General features: G+C 45.8%; 1 protein-coding gene across 3 annotated transcripts in view; it reads left to right on the top strand.

The window, feature by feature from the left end:
• Positions 1–18,351, top strand: part of cica (capicua transcriptional repressor a) — a 43,463-nt gene extending 25,112 nt beyond the window's left edge. Inside the window, exons 10-20 of one of the 3 annotated variants that reach the window (XM_036952767.2) lie at positions 1,732–1,814; positions 2,108–2,543; positions 7,803–7,942; positions 8,190–8,350; positions 10,020–10,567; positions 10,804–11,012; positions 11,207–11,352; positions 13,352–13,503; positions 14,735–14,878; positions 15,190–15,315; positions 15,546–18,351. In XM_036952767.2, coding sequence (XP_036808662.2) covers positions 1,732–1,814; positions 2,108–2,543; positions 7,803–7,942; positions 8,190–8,350; positions 10,020–10,567; positions 10,804–11,012; positions 11,207–11,352; positions 13,352–13,503; positions 14,735–14,878; positions 15,190–15,315; positions 15,546–15,832 — 2,432 coding nt within the window. In that variant the 3' untranslated portion in view covers positions 15,833–18,351. Of the gene's footprint in view, positions 1–1,731; positions 1,815–2,107; positions 3,009–7,802; positions 7,943–8,189; positions 8,351–10,019; positions 10,568–10,803; positions 11,013–11,206; positions 11,353–13,351; positions 13,504–14,734; positions 14,879–15,189; positions 15,316–15,545 lie in introns of all 3 variants that reach the window. The other 2 variants (XM_036952766.2, XM_036952765.2) reach the window with 2 other exon arrangements.
• Positions 18,352–19,329: the final 978 nt, after the last annotated feature.

Here is a 19,329-nt window from a genome sequence, read left to right as displayed (position 1 = left end):
GACAGTGCATATCAGAGCAAAAACCAAGCCATGAGGTTGAAGGAATTGTCCGTAGAGCTCCAAGACAGGATTATGTCAAGGCACAGATCTACCATTTCTGCAGCATTGAAGGTCCCCCAAAACACTGGCCTCCATAATTCTTAAATGGAAGAAGTTTGGAACCACCAAGACTCTTCCTACAGCTGGCTGCCCGTCTAAACTGAGCAATTGGGAGAGAAGCGCTTTGGTCAGGGAGGTGACCAAGAACCTGATGGTCTCAACAACCAACAACCACAACCATCTCAACAACCATCTCTGCAGCACTCTTCCAATCAGGCCTTTATGGTGCAGTTGGAGACAGAAGCCATTCCTCAGTAAAACGCACATATGACAGCCCGCTTGGAGTAAGCGAGATCTCTAAGAGATCTCCAGAGTTTCTCTGTGGAGATGGGAGAACCTTCCAGAAGAACAACCATCTCTGCAGCACTCTTCCAATCAGGCCTTTATGGTGCAGTTGGAGACAGAAGCCATTCCTCAGTAAAACGCACATATGACAGCCCGCTTGGAGTTTGCCAAAAGGCACCTAAAGGACTCTCAGACAATGAGAAACAAGATACTCTGGTCTGATGAAACCAAGATTGAACTCTTTGGCCTGGGCAGGGACTGGGAGGCTAGTCAGGATCGAGGGAAAGATGAACTTAGCAAAGTACAGCAAGATATTTGCTGAAAACTTGCTGAGGACTTCAGACTGGAGCAAAGTTTCACCTTCCAACAGGACAACAACCCTAAGCACACAGCGAAGACAACCCAGGAGTGGCAGGAGTGACAAGTCTCTGAATGTCCTTGAGTGGCCCAGCCACAGCCCGGAATTGAACCCGATTGAACATCTGTGGAGAGACCTGAAAATAGCTGTGCAGTGACGCTTCCCATCCCACCTGACAGCGCTTGAGAGAAGAGAAGGCGGCAGGGTAGCCTAGTGGTTAGAGCGTTGGACTAGTAACCGGAAGGTTGCGAGTTCAAACCCCCGAGCTGACAAGGTCTGTCGTTCTGCCCCTGAACAGGCAGTTAACCCACTGTTCCCAGGCCGTCATTGAAAATAAGAATTTGTTCTTAACTGACTTGCCTGGTTAAATAAAGGTTAAAAAAAAAAAAAAAAAAAAAAAGAAGAAGAATGGGAGAAAATAATTAATATATAAGAATGGGAGAAACTCCCCAAATACTGGTGTGCCAAGCTTGTAGCGTCATACACAAGAAGACTCGAGGCTGTAATCGCTGCCAAAGGTGCTTCAACAAAGTACTGAGTAAATGGTCTGAGTACTTATGAAAATGTATATATATATATATATATATATATATATATATATATATATGCCACTATATATATATATATAAAAAAACAGTTTTTGCTTTGTCATTATGGGGTATTGGGTGTAGATTGATAATCCATTTTAGAATAAGGCTGTAGCCTAACAAAATGTGGAAAAAGTCAAGGGGTCTGAATACTTACCGAATGCACTGTATATGGTCTTAATGCTGCTCTATAGCTGTTCTGTGGCAACTCAATGTCTTGCACATTTAGTATCTATATGTTTTACTACAGTAACTATCCTAGAGACAACTCATATAGCTGCTGTGTTGCTTGTCTGTTTCATATTGGTCCGTTTTTAATGGCACATTCACTATTGTTTTATTTCCATGTCTTTACTGTCCTATCATGTCTGATTGGACCTATCGGATCCTCTTTATTTCCAGAGGACTCGTGCCCTGAGGGATCCATAGACCTCAAGTGTAAAGAGAGAGTGACTGACAGTGACGAGGATGAGCCGGATGGACAGGTACCCTACACGTTTAGCCGTATAGCCTCTTAGACCTTTGGACTGTAGGTGCTATGAACTAGCTACAATTTAGATTTCATGGGTAATGGAACTGCCAAATGAAGTAGCATAGCCATACTGAATTTGAACAGATATATATTCAATTCCCACTCTTTCCTCCCACCCATGCTAAGATGGTTTGAGTCTGATCCGTTTCATTCCCCCACCAGTTTTGAATTCTACACTGGTGCACTGAGAGACTTAATTGAGGAGGGACCTTAGTTAATGTTTCTCTTTGATCTCTCCCCGTCCAGCGAGTCTTCCAGCCAGTGGTCCGCTCCTCTCTCCCCTATGCCACCAGCACCTCCCACGCCGACTCTCACTCCGACTCTACCAAGGGGAACACAGGGGGGAGCACTGGAGAGAGCTCTGAGAGGAAGAGAAAACGAGGGATGGAGGGAGGAGAAGAGGGAAGTGGAGAATCCAAAAGAGGAGGTGGAGGGGGGCAGGTTCCCTCTAATTCCATCCCTGGATCGGTGCCCTTCACCTCGACCGCCGCTCTGGGTTATGGACTCACCCAGGTGCTCGGTGCAGTCCGGATGGCCCCCACCATGGTGACCAATGTGGTATGCCCCATCGCCAGCACGCCCATCCCTATCACCAGCAAGCCAATGGAAGGCCCCATCGCCCTCAGTGCCCTCCCTGGGGAGAAGAAAGCCACGCTTCTGATTGGTGGACCGGGAGCAGTAGGTGGGCCTATCACAGCAGGGGGTGGGTACTTGTCCTCGTCCTCTCCCAATCCCGTGAGTGTGGGGCCGGGGGGGCTGCAGGTCACCAGTCTAGTGCTGGGAGGAGCTTTCCCCAACCAGTCTATACAGCTCATAGCCCCGCATCAGCATCTCTTAAGCCCCACCCACAGCACCCTGCCACTTCCCCTCCCCCTGCTGCAGCCCCAGTTCCTTCCTGCCGCCTCTCTCACCTCCGCTGGCGGTGCCAAGCCTGGCCTCACCCAGGTGCAGTACATCCTGCCCATCCTGTCTTCTGTCAGTGCCAACCCCAAGAGCCCCTCCCCCCAGCTAACCCAGCAGCCAACCGGCGTCCTCACGCTGCCCTCCACTCCGCCCACCCATGTCTTCCAGGCCAATGGAATACATTCGGGGGCAGGAGCGGGAATAAGATATGCCGCAGTGGGAGGGGTCAGTCCTGGAGCAAGAGGTGAGAGAGAGGAGTGATTGGCTGACAGGGATGGAAAAGGGGTGGACCTATGGAAAAGGGGAGGGTACTTTGCTATATACAAGGGGATATGCTTACAACCATCCAAGATTCATACAGTTGAAGTCGGAAGTTTACATACACTTAGGTTGGAGTCATTAAAACTCGTTTTTCAACCACTCCACAAATTTCTTGTTAACCTCTCTGGGATATTCGGGATGGTAGCATCCCACCTCAACAACAGCCAGTGAAAGTGCAGGGCGCCAAATTCAAAACAACAGAAATCCCATAATTAAAATTCCTCAAACAAGTATTTCACACCATTTTAAAGATAAACTTGTTGTAAATCCAGCCACAGTGTCCGATATCAAAAAGGCTTTACGACGAAAGCACACCAAACGATTATGTTAGGTCAGTACCTAGTCACAGAAAAACACAGCCATTTTTCAGTCACAAAAAGCAGAAATAGAGATAAAATGAATCACTAACCATTGATGATCTTCATCAGATGACACTCATAGGACTTCATGTTACACAATACATGTATGTTTTGTTCGATAAAGTTCATATTTATATCCAAAAATCTCAGTTTACATTGGCGTGTTACTTTCAGTAGTTCCAAAACATCCGGTGATTTTGCAGAGAGCCACATCAATTTACAGAAATACTCAAAATAAACATTGCTAAAAGATACAAGTGGAATTTTAGATCCACTTCTCCTTAATGCAACCGCTGTGTCAGATTTCAAAAAAGCTTTACCGAAAAAGCACACCATGCAATAATCTGAGTACGGCGCTCAGACAACAAAGCAAGCCATACAGATATCCGCCATGTTGTGGAGTCAACAGTCATAAATAGCATTATAAATATTCACTTACCTTTGATGCTCTTCATCAGAATGCACTCCCAGGAATCCCAGTTCCACAATAAATGTTTGATTTGTTCGATAAAGTTAACTTCTTCGATATAGGGGGCGCTCTTTTAATTATTGGATGAAAAACGTTCCCGTTTTAAACAAGATATTTTGTCACGAAAAGATGCTCGACTATGCATATAATTGACAGCTTTGGAAAGAAAACACTGACGTTTCCAAAACTGCAAAGATATTGTCTGTGAGTGCCACAGAACTGATGTTACAGGCGAAACCCAGATAAAAATCCAATCAGGAAGTGCCACATTTTTTGAAACCGCTTCATTCCAATGACTCCTTATATGGCTGTGGAGGAGCTAGGAGTCAGCTTACGTTTTCCACGTTTTCCCCAAGGTGGCTGCAGCATTGTGACGTATTTGTAGGCATATCATTGGAAGATTGACCATAAGAGACTACATCTACCAGGTGGTCGCTTGGTGTCCTCCGTCGCAATTATTGCGTAATCTCCAGCTGCAGTATTTTTCCGTTTGCCTTTGATGAGAAACCGACTGCCAGGAATGATTTTTCATCAAATAGAATTGTGAAAAACACCTTGAGGATTTATTCTAAACCATGTTTGCCATGCTTCTGTCGATATTATGGAGCTAATTTGGAAAAAAGTTTTGCATTTTCGATTTTTTTTCTTAGCCAAACGTGATGAACAAAACGGAGCTATTTCTCTTACACAAATAATCTTTTTGGAAAAAATTAACATTTGCTATCTAACTGAGAGTCTCGTCATTGAAAACATCCGAAGTTCTTCAAAGGAAAATTATTTTATTTGAATGCTTTTCTTGTTTTTGTGAAAATGTTGCCTGCTGAATGCTAGGCTTAATGCTATGCTAGGCTATCAATACTCTTACACAAATGCTTGTGTAGCTTTGGTTAAAGCATATTTTGAAAATCTGAGATGACAGTGTTGTTAACAAAAGGCTAAGCTTGTGTTTCAATATATTTATTTCATTTCATTTGCGATTTTCATGAATAGGAAACGTTGCGTTATGGTAATGAGCTTGAGGCTATGATTACGCTCCCGGATACGGGATTGCTCGACGCTAAAGGTTAATCATTTATGTCCAAATACCTCCGGCAGACCTCTTAATCATTCAGCTCCCATTCCCCCCTACTTCACAGTAGAATCATCAAGCAAGGTTCTAAAGACCTTTTTTGCCCGCTTTGAGGACAATACAGTGCCACTGACACGGCCCGCAACTAAAACATGCGGACTCTCCTTCACTGCAGCCGACGTGAGGAAAACATTTAAACGTGTCAACCCTCGCAAGGCTGCAGGCCCAGACGGCATCCCCAGCTGCGCCCTCAGAGCATGCGCAGACCAGCTGGCTGGTGTGTTTACGGACATATTCAATCAATCCCTATCCCAGTCTGTTGTTCCCACATGCTTCAAGAGGGCCACCATTGTTCCTGTTCCCAAGAAAGCTAAGGGAACTGAGCTAAACGACTACCCCGTAGCACTCACTTCCGTCATCATGAAGTGCTTTGAGAGACTAGTCAAGGACCATATCACCTCCACCCTAACTGACACCCTAGACCCACTCCAATTTGCTTACCGCCCAAATAGGTCCACAGACGATGCAATCTCAACCACACTGCACACTGCCCTAACCCATCTGGACAAGAGGAATACCTATGTGAGAATGCTGGTCATCGACTACAGCTCGGCATTTAACAAACTATAGTTTTGGCAAGTCGGTTAGGACATCTACTTTGTGCATGACACAAGTCATTTTTCCAACAATTGTTTACAGACAGATTATTTAACTTATAGTTCACTGTATCACAATTCCAGTGGGTCAGAAATTGACATACACTAAATTGACTGTGCCTTTAAACAGCTTGGAAAATTCCAGAAAACTATGTCATGGCTTTAGAAGGTTCTGATAGGATAATTGAGTTTGAGTCAATTGGAGGTGTACCTGTGGATGTATTTCAAGGCCTACCTTCTTTGCTAAGTGCCTCTTTGCTTGACATTATGGGAAAATCAAAATAAATCAGCCAACATCTCAGAAACATTTTTTCCAAACACCTGAAGGTACCACGTTCATTTGTACAAACAATAGTACAATAGTATAAACTCCATGGCAGCCGTCATACCGCTCAGGAAGGAGACGCGTTCTGTCTCCTAGAGATGAACGGACTTTGGTGCAAAAAGTGCAAATCAATCCCAGAACAACAGCAACGGACCTTGTGAAGATGCTGGAGGAAACGGGTACAAAAGTATCTATATCCACAGTAAAACGAGTCCTATATCGACACTGCTCCAAAACCGCCATAAAAAAGCCAGACTACAGTTTGCAACTGCACATGGGGACAAAGATCGTACTTTTTAAAGAAATTTCCTCTGGTCTGATGAAACCAAAATAGAACTGTTTGGCCATAATGACCATTGTCATGTTTGGAGGAAAAAGGGGGAGGCTTGCAAGCTGAAGACACCATCCCAACCGTGAAGCACGGGGGTGGCAGCATCATGTTGTGGGGTGCTTTGCTGCAGGAGGGTCTGGTGCACTTCACAAAATAGATGTCATCATGAGAAAGCAAAATGATGTGGATATATTGAAGCAACATCTCAAGACATCAGTCAGGAAGTTAAAGCTTGGTCGCAAATGGGTCTTCCAAATGGACAATGACCCCAAACATACTTCCAAAGTTGTGGCAAAATGGCTTAAGGACAACAATGTCAAGGTATTGGAGTGGCCATCACAAAGCCCTGACCTCAATCCTATAGAACATTTGTGGGCAGAATTGAAAAAGAGTGTGTGAGCAAGGAGGCCTAGAAACCTGACTCAGTTACACCAGCTCTGTCAGGAGGAGCGGGCCAAAATTCACCCAATTTATTGTGGGAAGCTTGTGGAAAGCTACCCAAAAAGTTTGACCTAAGTTAAACAATTTAAAGGCAATGCCACCAAATACTAATTGAGTGTATGTAGACTTCTGACCCACTGGGAATGTGATGAAATAAATAAAAGCTGAAATAAATCATTCTCTCTACTATTATTCTGACATTTCACATTCTTAAAATAAAGTGGTGATCCTAACTGACCTAAAACAGGGAATCTTTACTTGGATTAAATGTCAGGAATTGTGAAAAACTGAGTTTAAATGTATTTGGCTAAGGTGTATGTAAACTTCCGACTTCAACTGAATGTTGAAATCTAAGTGTTCTAAGTGTTATCTAAGTGTTATTTTTGGGGGGGAAATTAGTTGAAGTCCCCTTCAATCCCAGAATACGTGTAACCTTCTATTTAGTCTCGCATATCCCTGCTCTTTAATATTACCTGTAAGTGAGTACATTTACATGCAACCAAATAATTCAATATTAATCGGATTATGGCAGTAGACAGATTATGCAACACTTTAGGCTGCTTATCTTCATCAGCATAAGGTCAACATAGAAGTGAGCATACACAGATTAAAACAGCTGGTTTTCAGAACAATCTTTCAAATGATTAGGACATGTTAAAACCTTAATCGACGTTCCAGCGGTGGAACCAAATGGTGGAACCAAAAGGTGAAACCAAATGATTCGCTGTGGTTGAACATTTTATTTTGATTGGTGATTTCCTGCATTTATTAGAGTGCCATCAGGTAGCCTGATTTCAGATGTGTCCATGTGTGAACAGGATTATTAGGGAAATCGTTCTTCTTGCAAAGCATGTAAATGTTTTCATCAAACTGTTATGCTAATCTAACTATCTCCAATATTTGCATACTCAGTGAGAGAGAATTCATCACCTTATGATTGTCATTAGTTGTCATGTCAACAGTCTTACCTCAACTGCTCTCTCTGTCTCTCTGTTTCTCTCTTTAATTTCTCTCTCTCTGTTTCTCTTTCTTTCTCTCTTTCTCTCTCTCTCTCTCTCTTTCATCAGCCCAAGCCCAGTCTCCAGTCTTGCAGAGCAAGATGTTGGTTCCCATGGCAACAGTGAGAACAGGCTCTACTCCTCCTCAGCCCATCTCCCACGTGGCCCCTCCCCTTCCTGTGCAAAATGGTGCTCTACCAGGAAACAAGGTAGTGGTTATTACACACAAGCATACCACAGAACAGCAACTTGTAGACCTCTTTCCGGAAAAAAGGCTTGAACATTGGTCAAATACATAGGCACACACTGTGATGATCACAATATAGGCATTAAGCAAACATGATCTACAGTTCAATTTGTTGTTACTGCGGGAATAAAACCACAACTCTGATGGTGCAAGTATGCATGTGGACCACTAGCCTCCTGGCTGACCTGTGTGTGTGTTGTCCTGCACAGATCATCCACATCGCCCCCATGCCAATGGTCCAGACAAATGTCCACCCTGCTGGAGCAGTGCATGCTGGGAGTCCCTTCCCTGTATCCATGGCAACAGCCACTGTGATGACTCCGGGCATCAAACCCCCTCAGACTGTATTGCTGACGTCGCCTCCAACAAGGTACTCACTTTAAACCTACAATAAATGTCTGATTATACAGTATGTTCAGTGCATTTGGAAAGTATTCAGACTCCTTGACTTTTTCCACATTTTGTTACGTTACAGACTGGATTTTTTTAAAGTGTCCTCATCAATCTATACACAATGCCCCATAATGACAAAGTGAAAACAGGTGTTTAGAAATGTTTGCAAATGTATTCAGACTCTTTGCTATGTGACTTGAAATTGAGCTCTGGGGCATCCTGTTTCCATTGAGCATCCTTGAAATGTTTCTACAACTTGATTGGAGTCCACTTGTGGTAAATTCAATTGATTGGACATGATTTGGAAAGGCACACACCTGTCTATATTTAGGTCCCACAGTTGACAGTGCATGTCAGAGCAATACCCAAGCCTTGACATCAAAGGAATTGTCCGTAGAGCTCCGAGGCAGGATTGTCGAGGCATAGGGGATATGGGGAAGGGTACCAAAACATTTCTGCAGCATTGAAGGTCCCCAAGAACACAGTGGCCTCCATTATTCTTAAATGGAAGAAGTTTGGAACCACTAAGACTATTCCTAGAGCTGACCACCCGGTCAAACTGAGCAATCGGGGGAGAAGGGGGTGACCAAGAGCGCAATGGTCACATTGACAGAGCTCCAGAGTTCCTCTGTGGAGATGGGAGAACCTTCCAGAAGGACAACCAGCAATCAGGCCTTTATGGTGGTGTTGCCAGACAGAAGCCACTCCTCAGTAAAAGGCACATGACAGCCTGCTTTGAGCCAAAAGTCACCTAAAAACTCTCAGACCATGAGAAACAAGATTCTCTGGTCTGATGAAACCACGATTGAACTCTTGGGCCTGAATGCCAAGAGTCACGTCTGGAGGACACCTGGTATCATCCCTATGGTGAAGCATGGTGGTGGCAGCATCATGCTGTGGGGATGTTTTTCAGAGGCAGGGACTGGGAGACAGGATCGAGGGAGAGATGAATGGAGCAAAGTACAGAGAGATCCTTGATGAAAGCCTGCTCCAGAGCGTTCAGGACCTCAGACTGGGGCGAAGGTCCACCTTCCAACAGGACAACAACCCTAAGCACGCAGCCAAGACAAAGCAGGAGTGGTTTCGGGTCAAGTCTCTGAATGTCCTTGAGTGGCCCAGCCACAGCCCGGACTTGAACCCGATCTAACATCTCTGGAGAGACCTGAAAATAGCTGTGCAGCGACGATCCCTATCCAACCTGACAGAGCTTGAGAGGATCTGCAGAGAAGAATGAGAGAAACTCCCCAAATACAGGTGTGCCAAGCTTGTAGTGCCATACCCAAAAAGACTCGGGGCTTTAATTGCTGCCAAAGCTGATTCAACAAAGTACTGAGTAAAGGATCTGAATACTTATGTAAATGTGATATTTCAATTTCTAAAAAAACTGTTTTTCCTTTGTCATTATGGGGTACTGTATGTAGATTGGGGGGGGGGGGGAAACAATTTAATCAATTTTAGAGTAAGGCTGTAGCATAACAAAATGTGGAAAAAGTCAATGGGTCTGAATACTTTCCAATGCACTGTATGTCCCACTATTACTTTCACATGGCAGTTGCTTTTAGTTTATTGTGGCTGGTCAATTGACCTTCATCAGAACAGTGTGTTCATAGCTAACCCATCTGCTTTTTGTCTCTTCTTCACTCTAGGATCACTTATGTCCAATCCAGCACTGGAGTGGTCTCCACAGCAACGGTCCAGGCCCCTCTCTCTCCAGGACCCGCCTACCTGCCGTCGTCCCTGACGTCTCTGGGCTTCACCGCCATTGCTCCGGCCGGCCAAGCCCTGATGCAGCCTCTCGTAGCGGGCCAACCGCCCTTGCTAGCCCCAGCCCTTTCCCCTGGAGCCCCTGGGACGGGACGTCAACTCCTCACCGCCATCTACCCGGCCCCAAGCATCACCCTAGCGTCAGGTGTGGTCGCCATGACCTCCGTGCCACCCAATTTGGCTCAAGAAGTGTCTGGCCAATCATCAGCCTCGGCTGTCGGCGTGCAGGGTTCAAAGGACGTTACCCGGTCACTTGAAGAGGGAATGCCACACCTGACTGCAGAGTTGGAGCAAAAGTCACAGGTGGAGGGCCAGGCCCAACGGAAGAACAAGGCTCAGATAAAGAAAGAGAATACGACGGAGGATGTCGAGGCATATAGCAAACCTGGTGCTAACTCAATGGCTATGTCCAGCAGCAATATACCAACAGGTACGTCGAAACTGTAGTCCGCCTCCCCTCACCTTCACGCTGTACCTTTGCACCCCCCCCTCCTCTATCGCCTCCATTTCTCCTTCCTCCTCCCCTCTCTTCCCTTCTCTGGTTATGGCCTTTTTGAATGTACTTTCAGTGCATCTCTTTTGCTATAGTTGCCTCTTTTATAACTAGCTATGTTACAATATATTATTACTAGGAATCATGAGCCACTATTGTGCATTTTCCTGCAGGGAGTGAAGAAGACGGTGGTCGAGCCAGCCACATGAAAGAAGAGAATACGGACGATGACCGAGATTATGCCAGAGGGAATGGAGAGAGGGAGAGGGAGATAAAGAAGGAGAGTGGGACGCCTGAACCAGAGGAGTCCAGGGAGGCAGAGGATTGGCCCCATGAGGGCCACAACAAAGGGGACAGTGGCAATGGGGGCCACAGCAAAGAGGTACGAGACTCTGGGTTTTGCTGAAGATTAAGCACCCATCGAAAACAATGACTTCTGTAGAGATTGCAAAACGCAATGCAAACAATTGGATTATTGCGATGTAAACAATTATCACAAGCACTTATCAAGGACAAGGCTTTCTCTCTCTCTCTCTCTCTCTCTCTCTCTCTCTCTCTCTCTCTCTCTCTCTCCAGGCTGGACCGAGGGAACCTCTCCACCCTACCACAGGACTGGACCCTCCTCCGCCTCCCCCACAGACTGACAGGGACGCGCCCCCCTCAGCCAAGAAGACCAAATTCCGCCCCCCGCCGCTCAAAAAGCCCTCAGACGCCATTGAAAAGTGAGTGACAGGGATGGGGGGGATGGGTGCAATGGGAGGATATGAAAACACATCACCATCACGTTGCTTCTCTCTGTGGTCACTATGTGGTACATTTTTGACAGTTGACAGTTAAGATCAAGTGGAGAATAATTTGTAGCCAGGGAATCAGTTGGTTGGAGCTTGGTGCTTACATCACTAGCGTTGAGGGTTCGATCCAGACCCGGCGACAGGATAACGTGACTAAGGGGGCAGTTGAAATTGGCATTTTGGGGAGGGGGGGGGGGGGGGGGGGGGGGGGGTTTCTTGCATTTGGAATTACGTTGGATTCTGTTTATATCATGCTGCACCATAATAAACATGAAGCTCAAATGCAGAGACTCTGAGATCATTGAGGGCTTTTGAAGTGACCGGTCGGCGCGATCGGTAGCCTTTCTCCATTGCACTGCATCAACGTCAAATAGGGTCCCCTCTAGCAGTCGTAAGGACAACGATTCAGCAGGAGGCATGCAGGTAGCAATGCAAATGAGTGTTGGATTTATTTACACAGCGCTGGTGTTTCGGAGATGACGATGATATTTACAAATGTACGGGCACTTAAATACATTTGGCCACACATGTTCTCGCTCGTTCACACAACGTTAAACATGACGGAGGAACCGGACGCATGCCCTCCGAACGAGAAATGGACAGGAAACTGGTAAATGCAATGAAGTAAATCAAACATTTGTGTGCTCTCCAAAACAACGTTTCCACTTGGAGAATGGTATGAATCCGTATTATACTGAATGTCTTATCCGCATTTCCTTAACCAACCTAAATTAATGGGGGAGTATGTTGGGATTAAAAGTAACTTTGCGAGTATATTTCGGGGTTAAAAGTAACTTCACTGATGAATATATGTAGTTCGCGGAGCATTGATTAACAGGGACAACCAATTGACACAATGAAACAAATAGTGCTCACAAATTAGCCCCTGTCAGTGCTCTAATAGTGGAGAGAGACGTGGCTATACAGCGTCTTTGCTTATTCTGGTCTCAACATTTTTAAATGATGCTCGAGACACGTTCCTCCCACGTCGGCAGGAACCTCAATAACATTGCCAGGATGTAGCAGTGGTCAGTCTCCCTTCAACTGAAATGAATACGGTTCAGTATTTCTACCCCCCCCCCCCCTTTTAAACGCACACATTACCCAAACTAATGGACATGTGACGGCGAGGCAGAATGGCACATTCCAAGTGAGCACTGGACACATGCTGCATATTGACCAACATGGTATGGATGACACTCCATATGGTTGACCCCTGGGCAGATGAACACTTTGCCCAGGCCCTAAACACAATCCACTAATATTTTGGCGATGGGGCACAAACTTCCACGCATGGGCCTTTGTTGAAGCAAGTTAAGGGAGCATTCTCTCCTGAAAGATGCACAGTGGACACTGGGGTTGTCTCCAGACGGACCAGCAGTGACACAACTTCCATGCCACACCCAGGAACATATTGCGGTGCAGTCATTTTCCCGGGGAAAGGGTCAGAGCACATCCTCTCCAGGCTCCGGAGACACTCCTGCAGAGCCCCCCCCCCCTATAGGAACAGGAGAGAACCAGGAAGGAGATAGTTCAGTCTCCAACACGGCGTCCTCACCAGGGCCAGACTGGTAAACTTGAACCCGCCCTTACAGTATAAATCAAAAAATGACAGGCGGTGGCGTATCACATTATTTACTTAGCTTACCGCAAAGATGAGAAGTGTTTTTCCCCCCTGCTTTTTATGGAAACCCAGAGGAGTCATACCTAACCGCCCCAGTGGCTTTCGAGAGCTCCCCTACACACACCGCGGCGCTCTCTCCACAGTGGAGATGCATCTTTTTTTTTGACCCAACCTGTCACACTATTTTTATATAGTGAAAATAAAACTGAGGTGCACAAGCCCTTTTTTTTAGCCCACTCGTGGAACCGGGTACGGTTGGGTCCCAACATGGGTGTCATAAAATCAAACTATATTTCAACTGTACAGGGTCCTGTCGGGGTCCTATTTCGAGGAGCGCTTTGCCGAGCTGCCAGAGTTCAGGCCAGAAGAAGTGCTGCCCTCTCCCACCCTCCAGAGTCTGGCCACCTCCCCCCGAGCCATACTGGGCAGCTACCGGAAGAAGAGGAGGAACTCCACAGGTGAGAGAGAGAGATTTTGTCGTGCTGTGAGGTTTGTCCTACATTTTGCCACTTGGTAGGCCGTCATTGTAAATAAGAATTTGTTCTTAGTTGACTTGCCTGGTTAAATCAAACAAAATGTTCAAAAAGTGCTTCTGCTTCCACATAAATACATAGAATCAGTTGAAGAACACCCCATCAACCCCACTCACACAAAAAAGCTCATAAGTTCATGTCAGACAAGACTGCGACCAGGTGGCAGTTCCACACGATTAAAGAGATACTTTGGGATTCTGGCAATGCTAGCACATACCCATAGACTTCCAGTCATTGCGCTAACGCTGTATAACGCTTTCAGTTTCGCGGCTCCCGAGTGGCGCAGAGGTCTCAGGCCCCTGCATCTCAGTGCTCGAGGCGTAACTAAAGAGAACCTGGTTCGAATCCAGGCTGTATCACAATTAGCCCAGCGTCGTCCGGGTTTGGCCGGTGTCATTGTGAATAAGAATTTGTTCTTAAACTGACTTGCCAGGGTTAAATGAAAAACAGATTTAGGATTAGCTCGCAAAACGTAACTCCCTTCATACTTCTGACTTTGTGGAAGTAGATTCATTGCCAAAATCCCAAAGTATCCCTTTAAGTACATGCCAGCTGCAGTACATCATTGCCGTCTGCCTCTATGTCTCCCCTGCTGTTAAGCACTTTTATTGACAGGGGGACAAACTAACGTTTATAACTGTTCAGCCTGCATCTAGGCACCATATAACGCCTCATCGCTGGCATTAGCTGGAACTCTGCGTATGGGGTCCGATATGACCTTTCTGGCCTGTCTGATGACGGTCTCCTGGAAAATGAACTGGAGAGAGGAGGGAAGTGTCATGCCAATACTCTTCCCTGCTGTCTTGGTCAGTTTCAAGATTAAGGCTTTCAGCTGCACTGTCGGGTTAAACCTTATCCTGAAACAAGCATGACTGGGGAGAGAGTTGTCGAACATATTCAAAAGAAAATGTATTAAGAATCTAGCACGGCCGCTAAAATGAATTTGAACAGATTTCTTTCCTCCGTTGAAAACAGAGGTAGGATGTATTGTGGTTGCGTGTTCTATTGGATTCTGTGGTTAAAACACCTTCTCTTCATCCTCTATCCTCCGCCTCCTTCTTCACTCACTCCCATCTCCTTTTCCTCTGTATCTTCCTCCTCCCCCTCTTCTGTATCATTCTCTTGTTCTTCCTCCTCTTCTCCTTCTCCCCTTCAGACCTGGACTCGTCTGCAGAGGACCCCAGCTCTCCCAGGAGGAAGGCTGCCGCTCGGAGCCGTCTCTCCAGCTGCAGCTCGGAGCCCAACACACCAAAGAGCGAGGTCAAGTGTGAGGGGGACATCTTCACCTTCGACAGAGCCGGTATGTAGTGTGGAGTGTACGGAGGTCTGTTATAGGTGATGTCTTGTGTCCTAAATGGTGCCTTATGCAGTGCACTACTTTTGGCTAGGCCCCTGTAGCGTTTTCCTTAGTTAGTTTTCCCTTCCTCCTCACATTCTTTTCTCACTCATCAGTTTGGATTCCCCTCGGTGCCTCCTCTTTTCTCCATTCTTCTCATCCCTCTCTTCTCTCAATCACCACCCTCTCCTCTCACTCTCTCTTCATATTATTCATGCTTCTCAACTATCTCTCATCCCTCCCTTCTCTCAATCACCGTCATTTCTCTACCGTAGGTGCTGAGTCTGAGGATGTCCTGGGGGAGATGGACAAAGTGCCGTACTCCTCTCTCCGGAGGACTCTGGACCAGCGCAGGGCTCTCGTTATGCAGCTCTTCCAGGAACACGGCTTCTTCCCTTCAGGTAACCACCCGGCACCATCTGCTTCTCTCATTGGCTCATGTAGCCAAATTGTTGACTGTCATTGGTCACCTTGTATACTGATTTTGTGGTTGAGCAAGGCCAGATTACAACCAACTAGTCTCTGATACAACCAGGCAAAGGTTGCACTGCAATTATTTTTCTTCAGAGAGGGCTCATCTTCTTTCCCTCTCCTCTCGTCCTCTGCCCCCCCCCCCCCCCCCCCCATCTAGCTCAGGCCACTGCAGCCTTCCAGGCACGATACTCAGACACCTTCCCCACCAAACTGTGTCTGCAGCTGAAGATCAGGGAGGTGAGGCAGAAGATCATGCAGACAGCCACACCTGGAACCCCCGGAATCTCTGAGCCCGGCGGGGCAACAACAGGGGTCATGGGTTCAACGGACTCCGCCTCGGCCGCCATCGGCTCCTCCAATACCAACACTCGAGATGGTACAGGGACAGAGCCAGGAGAAAGAGGGCGGAGTCCCGAGGAGCCCAGGAACGTGGGCAAATTGTAGAAATGGAAAGAAGGAGAGATGGAAAGAAGGAGAAAAGTAAGAGAATAGAGAAGGTGGAGAGAAAGTGTCAAAAGAGAGAGAGGAGTGTTGTTGTGTCCCACAGCATGTCCTTGTACATGTAGTAACAGGACATCAGTTTCACTTCGGCACAGATCTGTACTGGCTGTACCCTCAGCACATTTGTAGTTTGACACAGAACATTCTGTGGTACACACCAGTGGAGGCTGGTGGGAGAAGCTATAGGAGAGGGGGATGGCTGGAATGGATTCATTGTAATGGCTGGAATGGAATAAAAGGAACGGAGTCAAGCACGTGGTTTCCATATGTTTGATACCGTTCCATTTATTCCACTCCAGCCCTTACAACGAGCCCGTCCTCCTATAGCTCCCCCCCACCAGCCTCCACTGGTACACACATTCTTACTGTCTCTCTCTCGCGCACACACACCCCACCAACTCAGACTGTTACTCTTGGGTGGCAGTCACGAGCACTGTCACACAGATGTACACAATGGCACTTTGTAACAATTTGTGTGGATTCAGTTTGCAGCCCTCTGTTGCCATTGACTTCCCTCCCTCCACTCCTCAGCACAGTGGTTGGGATGTATCCAATGTAACATCCACTGATATTCCACAGCCCCTCTATGCTGCAACAACAGACAGCACTGAACTGGACACACACTGCACACACACAGTCTGCCAGTCAACTCAACACTCGCCTGACCAAGCCTTTGGCCTGCACAGTTTTTAGAGATTGGAGAAAGTGAGTCAACCATTGGCTCCCGAAAAAGGGAGGCTGGACTCAGCGTGACCATTGACCAATCCCTGGCCCAATCAGTAATCAACGTCACAGACAGGCTGAGTTCCTATTGGCTGGAGAGGATGTTGTATATTGAGGTTTCCCCCCTTGTGGACGCCGTTATGAGATATGAAATATGTAAAGATTGAAGGGTGATGCGTGACAAAGCAACAAACTCAACATTGGTTGGCTGTAAACGAGCACAGAGAAAGGCTGAACGAGACAAATCGTCCATTCATTGGTCAACTCAAGAGGCTGCGGATTCCACCAAGGAAGCCGGAAGCAGATGATGTGACATGGCTCACTTGGCTCCCAAGTGACAGTTGACAAGCAAAAGTAGATTTATAACCAACGTCTAGGAGTCACCCAGTGGATATGTTGCTTTATCTTGTATTGTTGCAGTGGAAATAACACGTTTTTTCTGTGGCCTGTTTTCTCTCTTGTGGCTCTCATTGGTGTTTCTCCAGCGTAAACTTATATAAAAGGGGTTTGGAAACAGCCCACGCAACCCCTCTTCTAAATTTTACTTTGGGCCATTCCCCCTCTCCCATGACTGCTCAGTAGACACATAGTGGAGGGGGCAGGCAGTTTGTTTTTAAACGTTGAAATCAGGTGTTTGCACAATGTGTGGTCTTGTGACTGCAATTTAAATCAGGAAAGTATTATTTTTAGAGATTGTTTCTTAGAAATAACCTTGTTGTTCAATGTTATCAATCCCCCCCTTCTTCCATTTGGAGCCCCTTTCCCCCTTGCTTCCTTTCCCTGCCCCTCTAACCAAGTGTTGTTAGAAAGTGCCCTTAAGCACTGGTCCAGGGTCAGTTCTGTTACGTAGCTCAGGATGGCTCTGGTTAGAGTTTAGTTCAGGGAAAACAGATCCTAGACCAGCCCCGTAGGGCATTCTCTGGAGCCCTCTCTCTTCCCTCTCTGCCACTTTATTTTTTTTCCTTATTAAATGGTGCAATAGGACATTTGGAATGGGTGGGTTATGTGGGTCTGTGCCATAGATATTTACAGTACAGTCAGAAGACCCATTCTAACAACTATGGCATAAGAAGAACTCTCTGAGATTGCTATATTTGAAGAGATAGAGCATAGCTAACTAACTAAAGTCAAAGACATTCAAATAGCACTTTTTGCCTCTTCACTTGTTTTGGGAAGAGTTGGGGTAGTTATGGGTGTACCTTTATTTCTCTGTATACAGTTGGATGTGTGAAAAATATCTATATTTCCATATGTGCATATAGATGTTGTGTGTGTGTTTGCGCACATGCATGTATGGACTCGGCCACACCCTTCACATACCATACAATAAGACATTATCAATCATATGTTCTTCACATATACTGGAGGCAGTATTTTTTTTACAGTCACCAGGACTATTATATGCCACCTTGACTGTTATATTAATGAGATAGTCCAAGATCAAACGCATAGAATTTATCAAAGATTTGTTGAGTCTTGCAAAGGTGAGGCCTGAAATGATTCCGTGAACATGCATGTGCGCACGCAAACACACAGACAGACATACACACACACACACACACACACGAATGCGTGTACACTGTATGATTGTGCTTAAAATAAACTGTCCATACCTTGGAGAAGGAATTTTAGAATGAGAGAGATGAGTGTGAGCTCATAAACAGGCATGTTGACCATGTGCAATATTTCTAAGCAAAATAAACAACTAAATATTGAAAATATTAAAAGACCTAACACAATATCCTTGGTCTTTGACTTTGTTCTGAGTCAGATTAGTGAATGTGAGTGTGCTGGTTTGATGGAATCCATCTCTGTACAACTGACCCAAGATTCTAACGGAAGTGCCCCTGTAAGGTCGGTAATAACAAATAACTACTTTATCCTATGTAGATGTTATGCCTGAAGGTTGAGCGAGTACTGATACTTGAAATGATGACTGGAAGAGAATCTGAATTCAGAGAACGCGAACCTGTGACTCCCCCACACAGTCGACTATGGCTGCTTCCACGAAGTGAAATCCCCAGTATTTTGAGATTCCCTTTGTTGATTGATTTTCTATACACAAGTAGACACGTCACACCTGTCCATCAGTCATGTTAAAGTGGGATTACCTGCAATTACAATGTCAAGATCCTTCCTGCCAAGGCAGGTGGAGATATGAACTCAATCTCATGCTCATCAATCCAAAACTTGGTGTACCAGACCATTCAGAGATCTTGGGCAGTGTGTTGATTTAAAGAACCAATACCTGGGTGACACTATTTGCTTGTCCTTTAGTTGACATCAGGCACTACATTTGAGTCACTTTCCACTTCTGACATCATTGTTGTGAACTGTGTATTTGCCTCTGAAACAGACACCTGGGTTCAAGGCCAGGTCAGGAAACCCCAGAATTTGCTACAATGGTGTGAGAAATGGGAGGGCTCTGCTGTAAGGCCACCAGAGGCATGTGAAGGGTATTGAAATAAATATTAAGGATTATTTTGTAAATCTGCTATTTGGGATTCTTTACCCCCCCCCATTGAAACCTTAACTATAACCCCATTTAAATGTAAAAATGGTTGCAGTTAGGGTAGGGACGTCCAAAGGATGCCGGAAAGCAATGACCCTTATTTTATGTGAAATTCTTACTCTCCTCTTATCTAAAACATAATGGGATTTGTAGTTTTCATGTCTGTACTCCCTTTCGTGTATACATCATTTTTACTGTCACGGTA

This window comes from Oncorhynchus mykiss, chromosome 18 (genome assembly GCF_057628025.1).
Source record: "Oncorhynchus mykiss isolate SJ-2025 chromosome 18, ASM5762802v1, whole genome shotgun sequence".
NCBI classification, from domain to species: domain Eukaryota; kingdom Metazoa; phylum Chordata; class Actinopteri; order Salmoniformes; family Salmonidae; genus Oncorhynchus; species Oncorhynchus mykiss.
This window is presented reverse-complemented; position numbering and strand designations above follow the sequence as displayed.